This window comes from Macaca fascicularis, chromosome 2 (assembly GCF_037993035.2).
Source record: "Macaca fascicularis isolate 582-1 chromosome 2, T2T-MFA8v1.1".
In the NCBI taxonomy this organism is placed as follows: Eukaryota; Metazoa; Chordata; class Mammalia; order Primates; family Cercopithecidae; genus Macaca; species Macaca fascicularis.
This window is the reverse complement of record NC_088376.1, coordinates 143,001,267-143,027,889: the sequence shown is the minus strand read 5'-3', so window position 1 is coordinate 143,027,889 and position 26,623 is coordinate 143,001,267. Positions and strand designations below refer to the sequence as shown.

The window sequence follows — 26,623 nt, the reverse complement described above, 5'->3', positions numbered from 1 at the left end:
CCCTTCTCGTTCATCTCAGGTCTTAGCTTTGACATCACTTCTTCCAGGAAGCCTGCCCAATCCCCTTCCTCCCCACAAAAACATGTCAGGAGTTCCCTCCTCCTCCAGATTCCCTGCTTCCAGTCATCCCTACAGGACACTATTTCCTAATGGTCAGTTTACTTGTCTCTCTCTCACCCGATTGCACATTCCCCAAGGGAAGTACCTGGTGCCTGGCAGGCACTCACGAAAAGCTTGTTCAAGAAATAAAACTCATGCATGTGTCACACTTCACTCAGAGAAGGCGACGTGGAAGCCTAAACTTAATTTCTATTAAAAGTATGCAAAGGAAAAATGCAGGTCCCCTGCCTGAATCAGATTTCTCCAAGGGAAGGAGAAAGGCAACTTCCGTGTCATGAGCATCATCCTACAATTAGATTATCCCTGCAGTCAAAGAGCTTATACCAATTTTTGTCATCTCTTGCTACTGCAAGTTCTATTTAGAGTGTCCCACGAGACGGCTTGGTTATATAACATGAGCCAACACGGCTAAAAATATAGTTCTGTAAAACACTCATTAAAAAAAAAACACCCCTATTTCAAATGCTGTCACATTTTGAGTCTCCTTCAGATGTAAACAAGCAGCACTACATGATTAAGGCCACTTATATAAAGGAGCTTCACTTCTTCAGAGATGCTGGGATTGTGGCACCATTGGGGAGGAGACACCTCTGCAGGGTACAGCTCTTCCAGCAGCTGCTGGCTGCCCTAGTTCATTGAGTCCACGCCTGCCGGGATTCAGCCTCACTTTAACAACTGTTTCCCCCGCCCAGCCACTTACCTCTTCCCTTTTGAAATCCTTCAAAAGGCAAAGCTGATGGGGAATGGGGACAAAGAGGCAGAGGTTTCTCGGAAATTCAAGAAGTGCACATTGAGGCACATGTGCTGCTTTCCAAGCATTTAACAATTGTTAGACAATCTTGTCAAGCCCTTGACGTTGATGACCATTTATTTAGCCTATTGTCCCCAGTCTACTCTAAAGGAAACTGAGTCTCAGGTGACATTTCTTGCCCAAAGTGATGCAGCAAATGGCTGCAGACCATTTGCCTCTGAAGTCGACGGTCCTTAAACAATATTTTAAAAAATCCATGCATTTTAAGGGTAAAATTTGGTGAATCTTGGCAGTTCATATAGTCATGAAACCACTACATGTAACTGTCACCACAATCAAGATACAGAACATGTTTATCACTTTAAAAGTCTCCTTGTGCCTCTTTGCAGGTGATGCCTTGCCCCATCCCTACCCCCAGTTACCACTGATGTGATATCAGTCCCTATAGCTTTGCACTTTCTAGAATTTCATAAAAATGGGAAAATAATCCTATCAGGTAGTCTTTTGTGCTTGACTTCTTTCACCTAGCAAGTTTTTAAGATGCATCCAGGTTACCATGTTTGTATTGATACTTTGTACTTTCTATTGCTGAGTATATTATAGTATGGATATATTACAATTTATTTGTCCAGTTAACAGTCAATGAGTTTCTAGTTTGGAGTGATTACAAATAATGCTACTAGAAACATTCACATACAATTCTTGGAGTGGACATAGTTTCATTTCTCTTGAACAAACATAAAGAAGTAGAATGTTGGATCCTACATATATGTTTAACTTTAAAAGACAATACCAAACTGTTTTCCAAGGTGAATGTATCACATTGCCTTCCCACCAGCAGTATATGACAGTTCCATCTGATCCACAGCATCACCAACACTTGGTAGTGCCCATCTTTTTCATTTGGTCATTCTAGTAGGTTTGCAGTGGAATGGTGTTGTGATTTTAATTTACATTCCCCTGATAACTAGTGATGCTGAGCATCATTTCATGTGCTTACTGGCCATTCATATATCTTCTGTGAAGTGTCTGATCAAATGTTTTGCCCACTGTTTTAACTGAATAGCCTTTTTATTATTGAGTTGTAAGAATTCTTTACATATTCTGGATATAAGCTTTTTATCAGATATATATTTTGCAACTATTTTCTTCCAGTCTGTGGCTTACCTATCATTTTCTGAAGTGCTTAATGCCATTTTAAATGGACTCTTAAGATGATCTCAGTATCATCAATGTGACCAGTACAAGGTATGTCCCAAATCCTGAAGAGGCCAATGTAAAAATGCTGTCTCCTCACTATAACAGCAGTGTTAAAAAACACAGTGCTAGATTCCAAAAAACCAACTCTAGAAAGACATCTTTGAGACAGTTGGAGAAATCTGAATTTGGACAGGCTATTACAGGATTTGCTGTTAGTTTTGTTAGATATGATAATGGCATGGTGATTATACATATTTTAAAATGTCCTTATAAGTTAGAGATATACACTGAAATATTTATGGACAAAAAATCCAAGATGTCTAGACTTCTTTAAAATGTTTCAGAAAATATAGTACAGGGATAGATGAAACAAGACAGGCCAAATTGTTAAAGCTGGCTGATAGGTACATGGTAGCTCATTATACTGTTCTTTCTACTTGTGTGTATATTTGACAATTTCAATAATAAAAACATTTAAAAAGTAGTACTACATTTGCTTTAGCCATCATGGCATGCTCACAAATTCAGTAAGCAATCTGAAGCTGCCTGAGTTGCATGCTTTTGAAAGACTGTAACTTGTCAGTTCTAAAACAAAGGTGTGGGGGCGGTGATAGTTTTGAAAAGGAGCTTTTAAGGCCACTGGTTCTTGGCAGTCACAAACCTTGTAAGCCACAGAACCACACAAAATCAGCATACATGATATGGCTGTTATACACATTCAAGAGGGACATTATGAAATCTTGTCTTTAGGATGCAACAAATTCTAACACATATTAGCTCAAAGAAATACTTTCAGGTCAACAAACCAGATCTTGTTTCTAGGCAGGGTTAATACAACCCTTCTCCTGAGGATGGTTAGCAGTGAGTATAGAAAATGCCCTCAATGCATCTCACAAAAGGAAAAAAGAATCCCTCTGAGAGTGAACTGATGCACTTAAGGCAATATCAGCCACTAGACAATGGCAAAGGCTTCCTTAGGTCAGATCAGCCTCAGGTCAAATCTCCTAGGAACTCTGATTTTTGCTTTTGCTTTTTGTTTAGTCCATCAGCATGAAGTTCTAAAGCCCATGATTCCAAACCAGGCATCCTTGCCTCCTGCAGACCAGCCTGAGTTGATGGCTCATTCAGAATGCCCCATTTTAGAGCTGGAAGGACCCTCAATAGTCATGCCATCCAGGGGATCTCAAGCTTGGATGGGCAAGAAACACATGCTCTGGAGATCTTAACTAGTTTGGCAACTGTTTTTCCCTGGGTTCTGCAGGACTTTCTGAAGCCATATGAAAATTTTCCAACCATGGGCTTAATGTAAGCATCTCTTCACACAGAGGATGACAAGGACTTGCTGAAGTGGCTTGCCCAGAGTGGCTTGGCAAGTGGGCGGCAGGAGTCAGGCAGGGAACTTAAGTCTCTGGACTTCCTAAGTCTAAGAATGCCATGGCAGGAGGCTTGTCACTGAAGGGGGGGAGGAGGGCTGTCAACTCTGTGTCCCCAAAACAGGTCTGAATGCCGCCACAAATGACCGGTGAAGAAAATGGATGTGGTGAATAATAAAATCTGTTTGAAACACTTTTAAGGCAATGGAGAGTAAACGAAAACACAGACAAGGTAAGGGTTGAATAATCTGCTGTGAGGAGCATGACAACTTCCCTGAGGTGAAAGGAGACCTGGGCCTCCTCTGCCACAGCTGGCTGAGCTCCTCACTAGCCCTCTGCCACACATACCTCTGCTGACTGGCAGCTGGGTTAAGGTGGACATCCCCAAGGAGAAAACCTTGCAGCCCTGGGTTCTAGTCAAATGTTTTAGACACAGACATGGGCATTCATGCTTCCTGACATGACATTAAAAAAAAAAATCCCCCCGGACTTGTGTTTAGATTGTACTTTTGGGTGGTGGGGAGGATTCAAATGGTGCCTTCCATGTAACTTAAGGTCAAACAGAAAAGCTAACTCCTCAAAAGGGTAACTTAGGCATATAAGCATTACATAACATGTCATTGCTTTCAGATTGGTCTTTAAACTGACTTATTACCCATACATGTCTGGTCAGTTGATGTCTGTATGATTAAGCTAAAGAGTGGAGCCTAAAACTTACTCCTGTGTGGTTTGTGTGTCTTATGTTTGGGCTCTTTATCCCATTATCTTTCACACAAGGTGGTTCCTGGCAGGTTGTTATATGCGTATGTGAGGTGATCTATCAAAAAGCTCTGATGAAAAATTTAGCTGGGAGGTGAACCTCCCAGGTGGCTGTTGTGGATGTCAGAAAAGGGGCCGTGAATGTATCACAGAAGGGGAGCTTTGAATGCCTGCCACTGGAACCCCACAAGTGAGGATGCTTCTAGGATGCCATTAATGTGTTGAGGGGCCCCAAATAGCAAAATGCCTCCCTCCAAATTGTCTGCCTTTTCTCAGCAAAATGTGTAGCCTGGGAGGAGGTGGGCTGGGGGGAATCCAGAAAGACCATAATCATCATGTTTTGTTATGTGAATAATGGCAGGTAGCTCTTAATAGACTAAACATTGTACAGTCTGCAGTCATTCAAGTCCTGCCTCCCCTGGCAAAAAGAAAAAAAAAAAATTCCAGAGATTTCTTACAAATTCTTTAGTCTGAAATCAATTCCAGAAGTGCGGTGTGGGAATACATATACTGGACTGAGCATCAAGACATCTATGTTTTAGAGTTAGCTCTGCCATTCGTTAGCTACGTGACTTTGGCCTGATCTCTTAACTGCTCTGAGACACAGTTTCCTCATATATAAAACAAGGGGCCTATTAAGAGACTTTCTCACAGGTTTAATGCTTCTCTTCTCTTCTTTCCTGGTTAAAAATAAATGGATAAAAAAGTTAAATTATTTTAATTTAGATTTAAAACTAAATCTGTGGTAATAGCTACAATCTCCTCTTGTCTGAATGTGGATAACTGGGATCCCCCATATTGCACCAATACATCCAGGAACCACAATCGAGATGCAAGTCATAGCCTTCCTGCTGCTTCTAATAGATTTTTTGAAATTAAAGATATGGGTACCTCCTCGGACTCCCTTAAATGGGTAGAAAAACGCCACGAGCAGGTTCATCAGGACGGCCAGGTTAAACGAAATGCTGCTCCAGAAAGACATGTTGCGGGCACACCAGTACAACACGGGCTGGGCTGCAGAGACAAAGGCAAAGCCATGTGAGGTTGGAGACCCCGAGCGGGAACGCCAGGAATGCAATGTGGCCCTTCCACCCGCTCTGCCCCACAAGTCCACTTTTGTTCCCGGTTTTTACCACAACAGTAAAAATGATCGTTTGTTTTGAACTTGGTACATAATGACATCAGATTGGTTTATTTTTGTGTGGAGTACTTACTGGAACAGAAGATGTATTGGGGGTGGAGTAAGGAGAGAGGGAAAAGAGAAAAGTTGGAGCATCTATAAACCCTGTATACCCCAGTCACAGCCATCAGTTATGGAATCTGGGGGTTATCCAGAGTTCACACATTGAGTTCTTGGTTCCCCCTAGGGCTCCGGGACCAGACGAGATGCCTGGAGAGACCCAAGAATTCAATTAGCTTTTTAGAAGTGCAGGGCACTGGGGAAGGGCGAGGGAGATACAGCATTCAGAGTCCGCCCAGCTGGGCCCCAGACTAGGGCTGGTACCATTTCCACATTCCTCTCTGGCTCAACACGCTCCACTAACACGCCAGTGCCTAAGAGCAAGGCAATGATTCCTTTCCTGGCATTGAGTCATCTGCCATTTCCCTGAAGTTGGATGATCATTCTTGAGGACAGGGAAGCGAGGGGTACAAGTTGCTGACCTGGTGGTCAGCAGCAGAGTTCCCATCTCCAGGGCTATGGCAGAGAAAGAACGTGGCAGCAAAGCCATCACAAAAGGGCAAGAGACAGAGCCACTTCGGACATTGCTGCCACCTTAATCCACCGTTGCCCACAGGTTATCCCATGCTGGCCGGGCATTCTCAGTCTTAGAACAACAAAACACTTGGTTACAGGGGTGCCTTTTTCCCTGAACTCTTTTTCAATGGTGCTTTACACTTAGGGTGATGCTCCAAAATAGACATGGTAGGCATAATTTCAGTGTCCATGTCAGAGGCGAAGTTTCCAAAACACAGTCTCATTCCATATCACCCCCCTCCAGAGAAAAGCATGGAGTACGTGAGAATGGATCTCTATCGTATATTTCTTTTTCCCAATGAAGTCATCATGTAACTTTGGGACAGCAGCCAATGACAAATCCAATGGCCCTATAATAATGCTTGTAGCAGCAGCTAAGCCTTTGGGAGCTTCCAACCAAAATAAAATTATGGTGCAATTAAATAGAGCCCTGGGTAATTTATTAATCGCCCATATCATGTTTGCACTTGGTAACAGGCAGTGTTTCCAAACTGTAGAGTTTTAGAGCCATGAGCAATCATCTAGTTTAAAATCCCTCATTGTTTAAACGAGAGAAACTGAGGCTCAGCACAGGGCAGAAGCAGTGGAGATCTTGTTACCCAGGTTAGTGATCCTCTGGGGTCAGCGACAGGGATAAAAATAAATGACCGATGTGACAATTCAATGGGGTACCCAGCCAGGACCCAGTCAACCACTAGGTAGCAATGTAGTTGTTTTGGGAAGTTGATTGCTGAAGTAAATTTAAGCTGAGACATTTCTCTGCTCTAGAAACAACAGCTATTGTGTTTCTTCTGGGACTGAAGCCCATTTCTGATCTGGATATGTAAACTCCAGAAGAGGACAGAAGAGATGAATGGCAAAGAGTTGATAATTGCTGAAGCTGAGTGATGGATACATGGGAATCTGAAATATCCTCTCCACACTAGTGTGTGTATGAAAAGCTCATAAAACGAAGTTGGGGGGAAAAATGGAGCTGGTAAAGCTCAATGATGGTCTGTGTAAGCCAGCATTCGCTTCAGAGGGAGTGCTCAGTATCAAATGTGAGTGCGTGCACTGCAGGATATGCTAATATGATTGTAATAAATGGTCTTCAACTATGGCATATAGCTCATAAAACAAACCTTATTTTTACAAAGCTAACATTCTACTTAAGTTGTAGTGTTGTTTTCAACCTGGACAAACATTCAGTACTTCAAATCAATTAGGTATTTATCCAGGTGCAAGAAGATGCTTAGAGACCAATCTTGACATGCAATGTCTTTTATTTCCTGTGGCACACGGAATTATGTCCCTGTCTACCTTTCCAGACACTTCTCCCACTCCCCTTCCCCATATACTCTGCCTTTGTATCCCAATCTAGTGATGGTTCCCGAACACAGCCCGTCCTCTCCAGCCTCTGCACACTCCCTTTGTGTCAATTAAAAAATATGTTCATGAATTATTTGATCCTCCTCCCTCCAAGTGGTACACCTTAATGTCCTTTCCACTTGAGTATGGGCTGGACTTAACAACTTGCTACTAATAAATAAGAGTAGGCTGAAACTGTTGGTTCACGCCTTCTGAGACTAGGTGATAATAAAAACACTGCGGCTTCCTCCTCCTCTTCCTTTCTCTCTCCCTCTCTCTCATCAATAATTTGCTCTGAGGAAATCATCTGCCACGTCACGAGGATGCTGAAACAGACCTATGGAGAAGTCCATGTGGAGGGGAACTGAGGCCTCCTGCTGACAGCCATGTAAGAGCACCAAGGAGCGGACCCTGTAGGTCCACTTACGCCTTCTAATGGCAGCCTTGGCTGATATCCTGGCAACAACCTAATGAAAGACCTGAGCCAGAACCATCCAGAGGAGCCACTCCCAAGTTCCTGACCCCAAGAAACTGTAAGAAAATAAACATTTATTGTTTTAAGTCACAACATGTTGGGGCAATTTGTTATACAACAATAAAAAGCAACTAATCTACTTTCTGTGGCAGGCAAAATAATATGCCCCCCTCAAACATGTTGACATGTGAATCATTAGAACTTGTGAATGTGCTACCTTACCTGGCAAAATGGGCTTTGCAGGTATGATTAGGTTAAGGATGTGAGGTGGGGAGGTTGTCCTGGATTATCTGGGTAGGTCCAGTGTGGTCACAAGCATCCATATAGGTGAGAAAGTGAGGGAACAGGAGGGTCAGAGCCACAGTGGCACAGCGTGAGAAATGCTCTACTGGACAATGCTGCTTTGAAGGTGGAGGGAGGGGCCGGGAGCCACAGGTAGCCTCTAGCAGCTGGAAAAGGATATGGCCTTCAGAAGGAACACTGCCCTATCAACACCTTGGTGTTGGGCCAGCGAGAATCTTTTCAGACCTCTGACCTCCAGAACTGTAAGATAATCAATGTATGTTGTTGTAAGCTTCAAGCTTTGTGGTAATTTGTTATAGCAGCAAGGGGAAACAAATACATCTCCCCGTCCCCCAGTCTCTCAGGCTGCATCTATCCAAGTCCTACAGACCTTTCTAGATGCTACTTGATCCCACCTTTTCTCTGAAGCCTTCCTTTCTTGTACTTCCATGTATCAATGCTTGATTACAGCTCTGGTCACAAACAGCTTGGTATTGCAGCCACTTAAAAATATACCGTTATTGTCTGTCCACTTCAGACAGTAAGTGCCCACAGGAGGAGTCATAGCTTACACACTGTTGAATTCCTCACTGTACCTTATAGCAGGGGTCCCCAACCCTGGGGCAGCGGACTAGTTCTGGCCCATAGCCTGTTACAAACTGGGCTGCACAGAAGAAGGTGAGCAGCAAGCAAGCACTACCGCCTAAGCTCTGCCTCTGTCACATCAGCAAGGGCATTAGATGCTCACAGGAGTGTGAACCCTATTGTGAACTGCACATGTGAGTGATCTAGTAGGCTGTACACTCCTTAAGAAAATCTAATGCTTGATGATCTGAGGTGGAACAGTTTCATCCCAAAACCATCCCTCATTTCCCATACCACCCCCACAATCTGTGGAAAAATTGTCTTCCACAAAACCAGTCTCTGCTGCCATAAAAGTTGGGGACTGCTGCCTTATAGCATGTTTTCTACTTAGCAGGGGCTAAAAGTTGGTTGGATCAATATACCTGCTACATTATAGCAAAAGGTGGAGTGCTGTGATCCTGGATTGGCAGGGCAATTTAAATAACCACAGCCTAGGGCATCTCCTGGTAACATTCTTTCCTAGTTTTTTGTTTGTTTGTGTTTGTTTTAGAGGAACAGGCCTTTACTGGAAGGCTTGGACTCCACATATACTTATGAGTGGGATAATCACACGGGAAAACCCCATGCAAGAAAGTGTCAGCATATTCAACTCTGCCTCGATTTCCTCTTTCTCTCTCTTCTCATTTTCCTAGCCCAGAGTTTTCACTTCACTGGGGATAGGATTTTCAGGAGAGGATGTCAGAGGGGGATGGTGAGAGAGAGGATGTGAGTGCACAGAAGAGTATGTGTGTGTTCTAGTATAAATAAAGCAGGGAAGAGAGTTTATGAAGCGCAGAGCAATTGCATATTTTAATCTTGCAGAAGAAAATACTAAGCCCCATCAGTCTCAGACAGACCTCACTACATGTCTGAGTCCTAGCTGCAGATTTACTGAAGAAGAGATGATCCTCTGCAATGCATTCAGGAAAAGGTAAAACAGCTAAATGAATGAGCCTGAAAAATGGATTCTGCAGACTTATTAGAAGAGATATAAGCTACTTAGAGGGGAAAATGCATTTCATTTTAATTATATTTCTGATGAGTACATTTCTCCCTCCCCAAGTGTGCAAATCATGGTTAATTCAGTTATTATTTTCAATTTCTCTCTTACCAGCAGATAGTTTTGAAGCCAATTAAAATCTTTCAGCTGACAACTGCAGTTGTGCTTAAGTTTCACTGAAATGAAAACTGTTTTTCAAAAAAAAGAATGACTGAAATAAGGAAGGTATTAGCTACAATGTAATATAAGTCTTGGAATAATGACCATGCTACAATCCATCAATTAGGTCATCTTAATCCCTCACTTCACAGGTGAGGGTCTGGGAGCAGTTAAGCCATTTGTCTCAGGGCCACAGAGCCTGTGGGGTGCAGAAATGGACTAGAACTCAGATTCATCACTCTTTGGGGCTGAGGGTCCTCCTACTATTCCAGGCTGGAGACAATATCTCATAAAAAGGGATAAGGAGATATCTCATCTCACCAGAAAAGGTGAAAACCTTTTTGTCATCTCCAAAATAAGCCTTTTGGAGAACCTATAAAATACATACATTATACATAAACATTTCATAAAATAATTTGTAGAGAATGAATGTATCAGTGTATGTGTCTGACCAATTTCATAGACCAATTTCATAGACACATATGCGGATAAGGCTAAAATTACAGCTTATTAACTATCATGGAGGTTTGGATACAAAAACTCAGGACTGGCCAGGCACAGTGGCTCACGCCTGTTATCCCAGCACTGTGGGAAGCCTAGGGGGGTGGCTCACAAGGTCAGGAGTTTGAGATCCTCCCTGGCCAACATGGTGAAACCCCATCTCTACTAAAAATACAAAAATTAGCCAAGTGTGGTGGCATGCTCCTGTAATCTCAGCTACTCAGGAGGCTGAGGCAGGGGAATTGCTTGAACCTGGGAGGCGGAGGTTGCAGTGAGCTGAGATCGCAACAGATACATTTCCTTCTATGTAACATAATAGCTAGAAAAATGAGGATGAAATGGGTGGGGTCTATGTCTCCCTTTCTGGGGGCAGGGTATCTTTTTCCCTCTTATTGCCCAAGCATGGTGCTCTGTAAAAGTTTCCATGTTCATGAGGATCCTGCAGCTGCAAGACTCTTTGAGGAATCTACAGTAGGCCATGAGGACACTCTGATACCAGACAGAATTGCACCTGTGTCTCCTGAGGTCCACACCATGGAGGGCACAGAGGCTGGTCTGCTAATGGTCCCCTGGCCCCTCGGTCAGACACTAGACATGGAGCTGGCTGAGGGATGGATTTGGCCTGGCCAGACTTTTTGTAATGTTTGAAAGTGCTGCATAGGGAGGTGCCCCTTAGAGATGAGCAAGAGTACAGCGGGGCTGGAAGTGAGGTGGGAATGGGACCTTTGGGCGAACCTTCTTGCACCGCCTTCTTTGCCATTAGCCTAATCTAGGGATGCAGGCAGGTAGGGAGAAAAGGGAAGAAAAACACAGCGCTGGTCCGTGCCTGCTCAGATTGACAGCATCACGGAGAAGACGAAAGCTCTGAGAAACTGACCTCCATTCCACCACGGCTGTTCTCCACCCCAGCTCTACCCCTCAGAAAGAGCTCAACACATCACAACTATAGCTGGAATCCAGCGTTTCAAATAAAAAAATCTGGCTCCTGATGTACAGATAGAAATGAAGCACGATCCTTTTTAAGTTGGTCTCAACAGCAAGCGCCAAGCACAAGGCTGGTACTGAAGGATCACATTAAAACCCCAATGAAAACCAAGAACAAAGAAGCCCCCTGGGGAAGCCCTACTAATGTGTTTCAGACGAGTAATTTCCACCTGACTGGCTGGGATACTCAATGGGACTCGCTGCTGAGCAATGATGCATCTTATGTGGCAAATGATTCCACTGCCTGTAAAACAATTTAGTCTAAAATCCAAGCTACCCCGTAAAAGGGAAAATACCAGAGTCTCTGGAGCAGGTGTGCTAGTAAATGGGCCAGCAAGCAGTGTGAATTTCCTGCTCAAGTGAACCGTCCTGTGAGCTCAAGGGCCTGGGCTTTTCCCTTTTCATTTTCTAGATAGAGATACCAAAAGAGGCATTCAAAAAGTCTTTCATGGAGCTTTCCAATCAAATCAACTCAAATTCTGATGCAGGAAGCCTTTTCAGGGGAGTTATCATACTTTGGCTCGAGCCCACTGATCAGCTGCAAAAGTGGTTATGAGTTCCTGGTGGAACAGAGGTGCAAAGTATCATAAATGATACTAGCTTTGCTCCTGCTTGGAAATAAACGCACCATCAAGCCCAAGTTTGTGAAATCCCAGAACTGTGTCTCTCTGTGTTGTTGCTGATGCGTTGGAACCCACCTCTCAGTTTCTTCTGCCAATTCATTTCATTGAAGAGGTCTTCAGACCGCAGAAAGAAATCGTTGATTTTGCTGCCTTGTTCGTCTCTCTCTGTAGTATAGTAAATTCGCAGTTTCGACTCCTTGGTTAGGAATTCACATATGCTGGGCACAGGAAAGACTATCTGTTCCATTGTCCGGTCTAATCTGACAATCTAGGATGAAAAAGTGGATGAGATTAAATATTCATCTTTGAAATCTTTTACTAACACTATTTGCTCCTGGTGGTAGACTCGGTGGTTAAGATTGAGTATAATATGATCTCTGATTTTATAACCCCAGACTGGGCTGTCTGTCTCAGATTTATATAAAAAATAGCTTGGGTAATCCTGGAAGAATATTTTCCTAACTTCGGACCCATTAATTTTATTTATTTAATTTTAATTTTTTTTTTTTTTTTTTTGAGACAGAGTACAGAGTCGTGCTGTGTCGCCCAGGATGGAGTGCAGTGGCATGATCTTGGCTCACTGCAACCTCCACTTCCTGGGTTTAAGTGATTCTCCTGCCTCAGCCTCCAGAGTAGCTGGGACTACAGGCGTGCACCATCACACCCATCTCTCTCTTTTTTTTTTCCCTCAGTATTGACAGGGTTTTGCTACATTGGCCAGGCTAGTCTCAAACTCCTGAGCCCAGGTGATCTGCCCACCTCGGCCTCCCAAAATGCTGGGATTACAGGCGTGAGCCACTGTGCCCAGCCTAATGTTTATTTTTTTATCTAATCCAAGACAATGATAAACCCATTACTTTTTTTTTTTTGAGATGGAGTCTCATTTTGTTGTCCAGGCTGGAGTGTAGTGGTGCAATCTCAGCTCACTGCAACCTCCACCTCCCGGTGAACCCATTAAATTCTAATGTGACCAACTTTTATCTGGATCAATTTACTCTGTGTTTTGTATGCATATTCACATGAGGCTAGTGCTGTCCCTAGAACTTTCTGTAATGATGGAATGGTTCTGTGTCTGTCCTATCCACAAAGACAGCCACTAGTCACATGTGGCCCCAATCACTAACATGTGTGGCTAGTGCTACTGAGAGGCAGAATATTTAATTTTATTTAATTGCATTTAATAGCCATACATAGCTAGTGACGATCATGTTGGAGAGTACACTGCTAGGCAGTGTTGTAAATCTCACCAAAGGCACTTTCTCAAATAGTAACATTGGTTATTTTTCCTAGATGGGAACTTTAAAAAGAGACCTTTGGTTATATCCAGTTGCAGTGACCTCCTACCTCTTGTCAAAGGATCTAAACCATACAATACATGAATCAACATGCCTATTTACCTCTGGGGCAGCACTCGCTGTTCTTTATGCTGGCTATGTTTGGGCCCCAGGGGTGGACACCGTGCAAGTTTCCTCCATGCCCTTCCTATACTGGCTCAGCCCCCAGAGAGGAGGAACTCTGGTTGGATTGTTCACATTCTAGCACACTTGATTGTGTCATAGTCCTGGGAGGCAGTGATTTCAAAAGGGCTATGGGTTACAGTACAGTAGAGGCACAAGCCTCTCTTCTTCCTCCTCAGAGGTTGGAGAAGTCAGGTGAGGCCCAGGATGCAACGTGCTCTACAAGAAGAGCTGGTTCGAGCTCTCCCAAAACCTTTGTTCCCTGATACAGCAAGAGAGGTGACTCAGGTCAAGTTGTAGTGGGAAACTCTCTTAGAGGTGAGACAGGTTCCCACAGTCCTGCCTCCATAAGTTCTGGGGGGTGTGTTCTTTAGACCAGTGGTTCCCAAATCTATGTGGAGATCAGGCTGGTTACCGTACTGATTCTTGTCCATAACCCAACCCCATTTAATTGGAATTGTGGTGTGGGGTCAGTGACCAGAACCTGCACACAAGCAGCTCCCCTGACGATTTTGGTGATTGCAAGGATCAGGGATCACCTCTGTCATCTCCTGCTATCAAGAGCCTGCCTGCTTCATATAGTCAAGTGGACTATGGACAAGTGCTTCTTTTCACTGAAGGAAGATGATCTGAGGTGTACATCTGGGTCCAGGAGGGAAAGGAGGAGTAGACAAGGAGGCCTCCTGACAAGAACTGAGTTCTAGGCTCCAGGGCTACCCAGCCTAGTTCACCAGAGTGAAGACACTGGGTCTGCATGGAAACCCCCGGTAGTAACAAAATGTTCCTGGCTTTGCGTCGATCACTCCCTAAGGAAACCTGAAGAGCTGGGTGGCTGGCCAAGGGCAGGATTTGAGAGCTAGGGCATGGCTGGTCACTTCTCTTTATCATTTAAGATCTACTCATAACTCGTTTTCAGTAGATTTAGAATCTGGAGTCAGAAGAACATATTCCAGTCCTTCTACAATCCCTCAAAAGCTAGGTGACCTTGTTCACACCTCTTAAACCTGTTCGAGTTTCAGGCTTCTCCCCAGTGAGTCAAGGAGCTCAATGAGATAATCTCCAAGGTCCTTTTCTCCTCTGAAATTCTGTATCACAGACATCTAAAGCTTGCCTTTTAAGGGCTCTAGAGGACAGAGCTGGCCTTTCAGTCAAGCTCCTAGGCATTAATGAAAAATCAAAGATATTTGCTCACATACACTGGCATGGTTGGCTAATCAGTGAAATGATGTGTTTTATTAGGATAGCCCAGAGACCTGAGACATCAGGTCAGAACACATTCTTGAAAAGTCTCCATCATGAACATTTCATATTGCCCAAAGGAGTCTGTCCAGTCTTTAAAATCTTTGTGCCAACACTGATATTGAACTTGTGCATTTCCTCATTAGCAAAACAAAGCACATCATTCCTTACTGCTCAAAGCCTGTAGAGAGAAGTCTGTGTTCTCTTGGACTCTAAAAGACAGTACATGTACAAATGGACCCACAGGCTCAGGGACTAGACAGATTAGGATGAAAATTCCAGCTCTGCCACTGGTGGCTGGAAAAGTGACACAGCCTCTATGAGCCTTATTTCACAGCTCCCCATTTGCAAAATGGAGATATACCAATGACTTTGCAGAGGCTTTGTTTTTTTGTTTCTTTCTTTCTTTCCCCCAGAGAAAATTATAAAGCTTTATTGAAAGAATTTAAGTCACATTTTCAATATAACAGCAACATGTGTGGCTTCAGTTTGTCTTCTTTTTAACTTGCGGCTGCCCAGCACCTGCTTCTGTAATTTTAGCATTCTCTAGATTAGGTGGAGTCTCCCCTTTCACATGATGGCCATCTCCACACTCACAATGCATCATGACACCTTTTTTTTTTTTTTTTTTTTTTTTTTTTTTTTTTTGAGATAGCTTGCTCTGTCGCCCTGGCTGAAGTGCAGTGGCATGATCTCGGCCCACTGCAACCTCTGCCTCCTAGGCTCAAGCCATTCTTGTGCCTCAGCCTCCCAAGTAGCTGGAATTACAGGCATGTGCCACCATGCCTGGCTAATTTTTTTTTTTTTTGTATTTTTAGTAGAGAAGCGGTTTCACCATGTTGGCCAGGCTGGTCTCAAACTCCTGACCTCAAGTCATCTACCTGCCTCGGCCTCCCAAAGTGCTGGGATTATAGGCGTGAGCCACTGTGCCCAGCCACATGACACTTTTTTTTTTTTTTTTTAAACACAGATCTGATTGTAGCGCCCTCCTGGGGAAAACTCTCAAATGGTTCCCCATTGCTCTGGGGATGCAGCCCAGACTTCTCTTAAGGTTGGTTGATAGGACCCTGTGAGACCAGGGCTGCCTGCCTTTCCCTTCGGATCTCCGTCTGCACTGAACTCTAGGCCCTGAGCCTTGAAGCCTTGCTTAGCCCCTCCGGATCACCTAGAATCTTCCCACCTCTGGGCTTTCGCTTGCTGTTATTCCCTACGTCTGAAAAGTTCCTCTTGCTAGTCTCTACCTATTTCATCCCTCTGCTCTTTAGGGTCTGGGTTTAGATGGCATTTCTTCAGACAGGCCTCTGTGAGCACCATGATCTACAGCAGGTCTCTCTGCTGAACTTGCTTATGATGCCTCCCACCTGTCCTCGTTAATTCGTGATGAATGAGAGTTGCTCAGTGTCCTCTTCCCCACCGGACCACAAGCAGCAATAATGACTGTCTTGGCCATGGGATGTCCAGCACCCAGCCCAGGACCTACCCTTGTATCTCACACAGTACACACTCATATGTCTATTGCTCAGATGAATGAATGCACGCCAGCCCCAGAGCAGGGCATTGCACACTAATGCCTCAACACAACCCCGTGCCCAGAGTTTACTCAGCTTTTACCTCTATCTGCGCCGTGTGCTTGGCATAAAACTCCAGAGCTTCATCTCCATCCACCTGGCCACCAGGTTTCAGCATGCTCTGAAGTTCTTTGTTATGCCGAGCCAACTAGAATACAGGGACAGAGATACAGGAGGTTGGTGTCTCTTCACAACAGGAACACAGAAACTCCTTTCTAATGTTGGGTATTAAAAAATGCATAATAACCAGCAGCAAGCCAAAGGGCAAAGGTGCCACGAGGCTTACTCCATCTGGCGTGCTGTGCACAGGCGCTATTTTGGGAGCTTGGTAGAAAAGCATGGAAAGCTTGTGACCACACATGGTTCCACTTTCCCCCGATGTCATTAGCCAGGCAGGAGGGAGATGGGGCTTTCTATGTAGCCTAGGGAGGAGCCTCCATTCGGAATGTTCAGACACCTTCTCGGTGGCAGATGTGGTCATGGAAGGGAAAGGGGGCAGGAGACTGTTTGAAATTCTTTAACCAGTGGGTGGTAACAGGGACCCACCAACCTCGGGCCCAATATCATCACTGTTGTGTATCTGGTTCCCATACCTGAGTTTAAAAGAGGTGGACGGGACAGGAAACACAAGGCCCCAGCAGGGTTACAGCCTGCTCCTACCCACCAAAAGCTCAAGGCACATCAGCATGCAAAAAGAGAAAGGCTCTTCAAAAACCTAGCCACTTGGAAAAAGAATTATGAAATATGGCATTCTGGTGCCAGGGCGTAAAGTATTGCTGTATCCCCAAAAAAGGAAATAAAAGGAAGTCATAAGGACAAGTTCCCACAGATTTCCAAATGCAATATGCAAGGAAGCTGAAGTTTATTTCTTTAGATTGTTAAGACAGGCTCATCAATATTTATAAAAGCCTAAGACTCCTTTCAACTGTCTCCAGACAGAGTCATAAACCATCCAAGTGTCACTGCTTGGGGGTGAATGCTTTTAAGAAACATGGGAATTTCCAACTACATGACCCTATCACTGTGGAAAAATGGAAACGTCCTGGAACTCTGCACACTGGGTCAGGTTGCCACAAGCACCTGTGAGCCGCAGTCTCAGGAGTACAGACAGTCCTAGGTTAAAGTCATAAAGGAAAAGCAAGACCAGGGGCACCCTCCAACTTGGAATTTTGGACCTATAGGGAAGCAGCACCCGGAGGAGGCACAGGAGAGGTGATACCTGATGAGCTAATATGTAGATGTTGTGCCCCACGTTCCTGGGGGACGCCGCTCCATCCTCACCGTTTTCTCCATCCTCAAATTCCACTTCACCTTGCATGTAGGCTTTCTTGATCACTTCCACCTGCAACAAGAGCCAAGAGAACAAAACTCCTGTTTCAAGGAAGACCCACACAGGACTGGATGGACAGCACGCACGCTGGCTGTCTCCCCTCCCAGGGAAAAGGCTGCTCTGCACTCTCTCCTATCAGGCTTGGATACAGCCTCAGAATCCTTCATGACACTGGCACAGGCAGTCAACACCAATCCACCTCTCCTGTCGTGAGAAATGAAACTCATTCACTCTACTTAGACCAAGAGACATGCTGTGGCTGGTTACTGACCTTCTTCTTTACAAGGGAGCAATGGCTTTCAAGTGCCTTGAAACAATAAATATGATATGAATGCAGGCTACAAGCCATACTTTTCCTATCTCAACATTTCCTCCCACCAACTCTCCCTACTCCCAGCCCTTTGCCATTTCAGGAAAACCTAATAAGAAGTCTATTCGCATTGAAGAATAGCTGGTGAAACTAGTTTTTCATTTTCCAAATTTTCCAGGTCCCCCACAGCCTACTCCAAATGAAAATAACAGCATGAACTAGTATTACCTACTGAGTACCTACTATGTGCCAAGGACTGTGTCTCAGTGTTTAACATTCTTTCAAAAAAAATGTAATGATCACAAACATTTATAAGGTATCAGAGATTCCCCTTCTTTCTTTGAGACAGGGTCTTGCTCTGTCACCACTGTCAGGAATGCAGTGGTATAATCATGGCTCACTATAGCCTTGACCTCCCAGGCTCAAGTGATCCTCCTGCCTCATCCTCTCAAGTAGCTGGAAGTACAGGTGTCCATTACCATGCCTGGCTAATGCTTTATTTTTTTGTAAACACAAGGTCTCACTATGTTGCTCAGGCTGGTCTTGAACTCCTGGACTCCAGTGTTCCTCCCACCTCAGCCTCCCAAAGTGCTGCAATTACAGGTGTGAGCCACTGCACCTGTCTCCTTATTTATTTTTTTAGTGGGTGAGGAAAGAGTTAAGGAGATAAAATAACATTCCTAAAGTCACAGGTAGTGAGCTGGGATGTGAACTTGGCTCTATTACCCTTCACAGCTGCATGACTTGGCTCCCAGACGACCACACACTTGGCTCGTCTCATGGTTTGAGCACATTTCTCAGAGCATTTCTGTGCCTGTCTGTTCCCTCAAGTTTCTGTCTCCAGTTTCTTGAGAGCAAGGACTGGGTCTGCTCATATCTGAATCCTTCCCCTAAGACCCTCCGCAATGCCCAGGACAATGTAGGGTGTGGCCGACATTTATCAAATGAACACATCATTCATGATTGAATCATTTTTTTTTTTTTTTTTTTGAGACGGAGTCTCGCTCTGTCGCCCAGGCTGGAGTGCAGTGGCCGGATCTCAGCTCACTGCAAGCTCCGCCTCCCGGGTTCACGCCATTCTCCGGCCTCAGCCTCCCGAGTAGCTGGGACTACAGGCGCCCGCCACCTCGCCCGGCTAGTTTTTTGTATTTCTTAATAGAGACGGGGTTTCACCGTGTTAGCCAGGATGGTTTCGATCTCCTGACCTCGTGATCCACCCGTCTCGGCCTCCCAAAGTGCTGGGATTATAGGCTTGAGCCACCGCGCCCGGCCATGATTGAATCATTTAAAGAAGAAGAAGAAAGAACCTTCAACCTCTAATTTGCACTAAAAATTATAATTTTCTTTGATGATTCAGTGGGCATTTCTGCCTCCCCCATTGCCACAAGGCCATGCCCATGAATTATTTGTCATTATCTAATACCAAAGGCCACATATTTCAGTACTGACACCAAGTCAGGCCCTGGAAGTAACGATGGAGACAAGAGAGCCTCACTCTCTGAGCTCGTTTCCCTGCCAATTCTCTCCAATACCAAATCGAGCAGACAACATGTTGCATGCGATCTGAGGCCAGGAGTATACACACGTATGTATGCACACATGCATGTACACAAACGTTCTATTTGGATTCCTAGAATAGTGTTTGTTCCAGGAAGCCTGACTCTTCCTATGAGCCAGAATGATGTTCTCCAACCACCAGGGGGCTGCCCCAGAGCCGGTGCCAGCCACCGCACTGGGTATTGACATTTTCCCCACCTGAGATAGGTCAGAGAGCTGGGGCATGTTCTTGATTCCTGGGAAGCCGAATGGGGTCCCTGCGTAGTCATTCCATCCCTGCTCAAGAATGACAAGCCTTGCCTCCCCAGTGACCCCAAGTTACGTAAGCTTGTTATGTAAACTCAGAGAGGCCTTCCATCTCGGGCTCAGAACTTACTCCCTGACCTCAGAGATCAAAGAACTGGGCTGCTCTTAACTTTATTTAAAAGTGTACATAAAGGGACTTTTGCCTGGCCCCCAAGTGCACATTCAGGTCACCAGGAGGCAGAAATGTTTTGGTGCCCTCATTTAAGTCTGTCAGTTACAGTTTATTTGCGTGGAAAAAAGTCCAAATAGAGAGCTCTGCCCTCAACTCATGTCACTGTCGCTGAAAGCTGCTCGTCTCACAGCCTGCAACACTCTCTCAACCTGCAAGTCACAGCCAACTGTGACTATCACCCCTCAAAAATAAACCAGATCATGTTTTCTTTAAAAGAAACAAACAAAAAACCCAAACGTCAGCAACCAAAAAACACTTCTGTAGCTCAGACTCTTGGCACCAAGAAGAGACATGAATTCTTCAGCACTGGACAAAGATATGGCTCAAATACCAGCAGCAAACGAGGAAAGAGAGGAAAAGGAGCTTCCGTTCACTAAGGGTGTATCAGGTGCTAGGCACTGTGCTAGGGCTTGACATGAATCTTCTCATCTAGTCTTCAAAGCAACCCTCTGGACTAGGTATTCTTATTATTATCGTCCTTTTATGGATCAGGAAAGTGCAGCTGAGAGAGGTCCAAGCAGGCGCCTAAGGTAACACAGCAAAACAGGCAGAGCTATGAACTTGAACTCAGGTCTGCTGGGTTCCGTAACTACACTGTCCTCCATGAGGGAAAAACAGGGAGGGAGGCTTCTCCATGTGGTTTGCGCCAAAGGGAGAAGGTAAAATAGCACGTATTCAACGTCATATAGGTTGGTACAAAAGTAATCGCGGTTTTTGCCATTACTTTCAATGGCAAAACCATGATTTCTTTTGCCATTGAAAGTAATGGCAAAAACCGCGATTACTTTTGCACCAACCAAAATATTTCACTTCTCTCTTAGTTAGAGGCCTGAATTAAATGTTCCCTTTATACTTCTGACTTTGGGAACCTTCAAGAAAGCGCCAGGAAGCAGATCCTCTGCTCTGTCCCACATATCACTGCAATGCTCCTTGGTGCTACCATCAGATCCATCACCCAACTCACCAGTTCCTTGGGCCTCATGTTATAAAGTATCCTCTCTGCGTTTTCACTGTCGTGCCTGCTTTCCATGATGGCCAGGAGTAACTTCGAGGCATTGTTCTAATTGGAGAAACAAAGGGAGAGGAAATGTAGAGGGGCTGCTTGGGGGCCCGGCCTGAATGCAGGTGCCAACTGACACATGTGAGGCATCCTGGCTAAACAGACGAACATTTCACCCCATGAGGAAGCTCGGGGTCAAGTACATCAAAAGCTCTCTGCGCCAGGCAGAGAATGTCCCCCTTCAGACCCCAGATACATGTGTAGAATCTGACTTGGGACAAAGAGGCACATATTTGTTAGGGCACGTGTGTTATGCCCTAATGTCAGCTGGTACAAGTCCCAGAAGAAATTGGGAATTTACACATGGGTGCTTATGGATACACTGTCACCCTCATGGTGACAGCGGTCAGGAAGAAGCTGCTGCTACATAGATCCATGCTGCCTTCAGGGCAGGGCCTTGCAGGCCAGAGAAGACAGGTAATAAAGGTAATTCGTCCCTGTCCTAAAATATTTCTATTAGCTCTCATAACCCCTAATATAATGAGTACATCTGACACTAGTTAACAAATGTGACCCAAAGGAACAATATATGCAGGCCAAGCCACAATTTCCCATTACACTGAAAAACACCCATGTTCGCACCCCACATTCTGTACTTCCTGGCTTGACTTCGTTTTAGGCCCTGGGTCTATGATAATTTGTATGCTTCTTTATGTACAGGACTTGAAAGTTGTCTTTTTGTTTTGTTTTGGTTTTGGACAGTGTGAGCGGTCTTATTTCTTCCCCTAGCTTAGGTCACAGCAGTTGAGTCAGGATATCATGCTATCACAGGGCACCAATTTCTATAATCATCCACAGATCACTGAATTAGTTGAAAAAGTCACTAAAATGCTGACCAGGAACATATGGACTTCTGTTTATTTTGGACTTTCTGAGGAATGGTAGCCAGGTATGAGCTTGAATGTGTTAAAATTCATTCTAAAACACGATTTGTCAAAAGGATTTAAAAATAACAGAAAAAAGTCCATTTAAACCACACACCCAAATCGACTGTTAGTGTGGACTCTCAGTTCTAAATAGTAAAGAAAAAATAAATGCCATTCCCACAGGTTTCTGTGTTCCCATCTTTCCTAATGACCTTTCCTATGACATCCTTCATGCAATGAATACAGCTCAGCCTTTCAGCCAAAACCCTGTAGTTCTAGGCTCTTTCATGATAATGATGAAGTGCTCGCTGCTGCGGATGGCACACAGAGGACAAATCTCAACATGCCCTGACATGGGAACAGTTAAAAAGGAAATGTGTCCAGAAAGGCTAACATGTTTTGAAATATACTTTAGAAACCTGATGCCTGCAAGTTCAATTGTTAAAACTGAATCATGGGATTCTCTGAGAATCTTTGGAATCCCTACATAGAAGCGAGGATTTTTTCTGGGTATACTTTAGAAGTCAACATCAGGAATGGTATATCAATTTCTCAAATATCCAAAAGGCCAGCTTGGAAATGCTGCAGGTTTAGCACCAAGAAGTCACGATTTTCACTCCGTTAAGCCGTTTGAATAACAGGGAGTCCAAACGTCAGTGGGGCTTCCACATCAGTCACCTGCAGTCCCGCATTTGTACACAATTCAGAGAAACTCAGCAGAGGCCTGCAGGCACATTTTTGGTTTGTGTAATTTTCCTTATTTTAAACCAACATTAATAACCACCCTTCTGCTAAATCAGTGACAGAGAAGAAAAAGGTATTTCCTTGATTAAATAAAAATACATGTTTTGTGTGTGTGTGTGTGTGTGTGTGTGTGTGTGTTTGGTCCTAGATAGGCTTAGTTGTACTATTCTTCAACTGGCCCTTTTCCCTCAAATGGGGAAAAATCAGAAACCATAGAAGGAATGGCGTTTCCATTGTTTCTCTGTTTGTGACTTTCAGAACCGAGGCGTTTAGTACTCGATGCTGTTGGAATTGATTTCTCAGCTTTGAGCAAGGAATCTTCATTCCATGTGACCTAACATTTCAGAAGCTCCTATCCCCTCATGAGACCCTTATGTGGAAGAGAAAGGGTGAAGTTCTGCATCATAGTCAGCACTAGCAACTTGGGTCATTCATTCAGTTTAAAGAACTATCTTTAATATTTAGTCTCATGACTAACTGACCATGTACATGTGCCAAGGCAAAACACAAAAGCGACTATTTACAAATGACTGTCTTTTGCTTTTAGTTCCTACTTGCCTTCAGTTCTAACACAAGGTCCATCCTCTTCTTTCCCAAAGGATTGATATCATTGAGGATCAGGGCTGTGATGATGTCAATGCCATTGGATTCATGAGTGGCTATGCAGTTCTGGGCAAAGACACACACAGACATTTACACAAATGCTGGTCATAAATCAGACGTCAAAGGCCAACAGGCTGAACTGCTATTTCAACACAATGCTTACCACTCCCAGTAATGTCTCTAGGGGAGAGCTGCAAATTTTCCGTGAGAAAGTGGTAAGAATAAAAGACAGATGAAAATCTCTAGTTTCAGAATTAACAGTAAACAGTAGGAAAGTCCCCATGCACTGTAACTGATAAATTGGTCGTGTCTAATCCAAATCATGCAGCACAGTTGGCTTTTGTTCTTAAAGGAAAATATGGTGTATGACTGATTCTGGGTTCTGAACCCTTTTTCCCCTTTCAAGGTGTGTTCCATTCTCTCTAAATCACTCTTTTCGTATTTTGTACTTTAGCTTAAGGCTTAAGCTTGGAAAGCAAGTTTCCTGTTTAAGGCACACAATATCAAAATTAATCATCTGCCCCCAGGTAACATCTCTGTTTGCAGCACAATCCACTCTGATCTGTTCCTTTCAACAGGCCTCTATTTGGCAGAGAAGCAAACTTGAGGTAATAAGGAAATTCACTTAGATGTCAAATAAAGCCTTTCCCCATGCCTGTTGTATTTTTTTGTTCCTTTTCATTTTAACTAGGACTACACCATCTGCTTCATGAGGGAACCGGGAGAGGAAAGTGCATCTCACAAAATGCTATTCTCACATTCACAGACAACTGAGACCAGGTTTTTAATAGACAATGAGTTGTCTCTCATAAACCATTCTCCTCTGAATGAAGGGCCTGGCTCCCCAAGTCACACAAGTAACCTTCCCTGGCTGCTGGGTTTAGCACTGACCATTTGAAAGCTCAGTCATCCCTTTCCAATCAGGATGAAGCTATAATTTGGGATTAAAAATCATACTTGGCCGGGCACGGTGACTCAAGCCTGTAATCCCAGCACTATGGGAAGCCGAGGTGGGTGGATCACAAGGTCAGAAGTTCGAGACCAGCCTGGCCAATATGGTGAAACCCCATCTCTACTGAAAAAATACAAAGATTAGCCAGGCTTGGTGGCATGCACCTGTAGTCCCCGCTACTAGGGAGGCTGAGGCAGAATAATCCCTTGAACCCGGGAGGCAGTAAGCTGAGATCATGCCACTGCACTCCAGCCTGAGCAACAGAGTGAGACTCCGTCTCCAAAAAAAAAAAAAAAAAAAAAAATCATACTCAACCTGGCACAATGCAAAAACTCACAAAATCCTTAAGATGCCATGTATAAGCAATGACTCTACTCAAGACAAGAAGTTACTGGATTGTACTCCCAAAATATACCTCTTTGAGAGACCAAAGTCAAGACTATCTCGTCTTTCTTTTCCCTGAATGTCCATGATGTTTAAATCTCAACTATAAATGTCCTTGTATTACTTTCAAGCTGTCTCACGTGTAGTAATTTTCTTCTCTCTAGCTAGGCTTAAACGTCCTTCGAGTAGTCACTCTTTGAAATCCCCTAGTATTTAAAATAGATCACTGTCTTTTGGTTCTCATTTAACTCTTGCTTTATTGCCTACTCCTAGAAGTCAAGTTGAAAAGTTGGACATTCAAACCAAATCAAAGGAAGCCAAACCTAGGCAAAGAAAGAGACCACAGACTGCCCCTCCAATGCCCTTCATTAGGAAGGTTCTGAAGTATCATGAAACACCATGGCTATTTCTCAACTGCTGGAAGACAGCCTCCTGTCCTACTGACTCCCTAGGCCAACAGGCACAGGCTTCATGATGTCTGAACTAGTTTCTGTCAACATTTCTAAAATAGGACACTTTTTTCCCCATCCCAAAACAGAAATTTAATTACCTGGTTCTCATGGCAAGGTCCTTGACAGTATTCGGTCAGACTTTCCAGGGTCTGGTTGATAAGTGCTACGTTCTTTTCATTTATATACAAGCCCAGAAGACCAAGGCCTCCAGTTGTGCTTCCACAAATACAGTCTAGAAACTGCAGCGTCTCACATACCAAATTGTAGTTGGTCTTGTTATTTTGGCAACGGAGGAAGTTCTGCAATTGAGTAGTCCCCAGGTTAGGGGAGCAAAGGCAGAGAAAAGAGGGAAACGTTACTCATCCTGCCATTTTGATAGCCTCTCATAGGTTGGTAATTATACAGAGAGATGCCACGTGGGAGAGCATGGAAGAGTCACTGTACCCCCCCCACCACGACGATAAGCCCATAGACTTGGTGTACGGCAATGGCCCTCAACAATGCAACCTGCTCTCCAAGGTGTCAGTATGTGGAATGCAGTGCAGTTGACTCCTGTCATCTTTCTGAGTCCTCATTTCTCCATTCACTTCTTACCCCTTCCTCACTCCTGCCCACCCCAGCTTCCATCAGGTGTTAAGTTCAGAGGCATCTGACATTTCCAAGGGCAGTGGTTGTGTTTAAAGATGATGGTGTGGTCTGAGTGTTGAATGCCCGGAGCCCAGCGCTGGGGAGGGTTCACCATAAAATGGGGGTGTGATCAGCTGGCTTACTCCGAGTGCCATGTGGAGGGAGCCTAGATTACTTGTTTGACCATTTCTATGATTAAGGGAAGGAGTGAGTGTGAGTAAACGTGTGTGTGCTTATGTGCACGTGCCTGAGCAGGTATTCTCCAGGTGAGTTCCAAATGTAAACAAGAGGCACAGATAGGAGCAAGACACTTCCTCAACAAAATTTAAAAAGCCACATTCACCCAACTTGAGAAATAGAGTATTTTAACGAGGAGATTTTTTTCAGAGGCTCCAGTAATCTGTTCTTAAAAAGAAGCAAAAATTAATTATGTATGTTCTCTTTCTCAGTTACCAAAGCGACATGGTTACTGTAAAAACTGGGCAATACGAAAAGATAAAATGGACATGATCTTTGACCCAGTAATTTCCACTTCTATGAAGTATTCACTTCTACTCACAAAGTCTGTATTGGATGTTCACTATAGTACTGTTTGTGACAGTGAAGAACTGGAAACAACCTAATTGCACACCAATTGAGGAGTAAATAAATTACAGTATATCTATATCATTTAATATTATAAATTAGGAACACTGAGTAGATCCATATGTGCCAATATGGAAAGATGTCTAGGATACACTGTCAAGCTTTTTCAAAAAGGCATATAGATTAATATCTAACAAATGTTCCCATTTCAATACATAGAAAAGGACTACAGGATACAGTCTAAACCAATAACCAATTCTCTATGGATGAAAGAGAGGCAACTCTTGTAACTAAATACTTATATTCATTTCATCTTTATAAAAAGAATATATCCACATATTCCTTGTGTAATTAAAACATTTGTAAATGTACAGGTTAAGAGCTGGTAACCAAGTTCCATGCTTGACTCATCACCAAACTAACCGCCTCCTTTTTCCCCACTACAACTTAACCCAAA

At 44.0% G+C, this 26,623-nt stretch overlaps 1 protein-coding gene and 1 long non-coding RNA gene across 4 annotated transcripts in view; one reads left to right on the top strand and one right to left on the bottom strand.

The window, feature by feature from the left end:
- ITPR1 (inositol 1,4,5-trisphosphate receptor type 1) overlaps nt 1-26,623 on the bottom strand; it is a 355,769-nt gene that overhangs the window by 47,502 nt on the left and 281,644 nt on the right. For both annotated transcript variants that reach the window (XM_065538902.2, XM_074032759.1), the window contains 7 exons: nt 25,053-25,253; nt 23,122-23,232; nt 20,858-20,953; nt 17,438-17,560; nt 16,262-16,366; nt 12,030-12,222; nt 5,095-5,217 (listed from right to left, as the gene is read on the bottom strand). In XM_065538902.2, coding sequence (XP_065394974.1) covers nt 5,095-5,217; nt 12,030-12,222; nt 16,262-16,366; nt 17,438-17,560; nt 20,858-20,953; nt 23,122-23,232; nt 25,053-25,253 — 952 coding nt within the window. The remainder of the gene's footprint in view (nt 1-5,094; nt 5,218-12,029; nt 12,223-16,261; nt 16,367-17,437; nt 17,561-20,857; nt 20,954-23,121; nt 23,233-25,052; nt 25,254-26,623) is intronic.
- The window catches only part of LOC102121980 (uncharacterized), a 141,516-nt gene that overhangs the window by 86,666 nt on the left and 28,227 nt on the right, over nt 1-26,623 (top strand). The window lies entirely within an intron of this gene.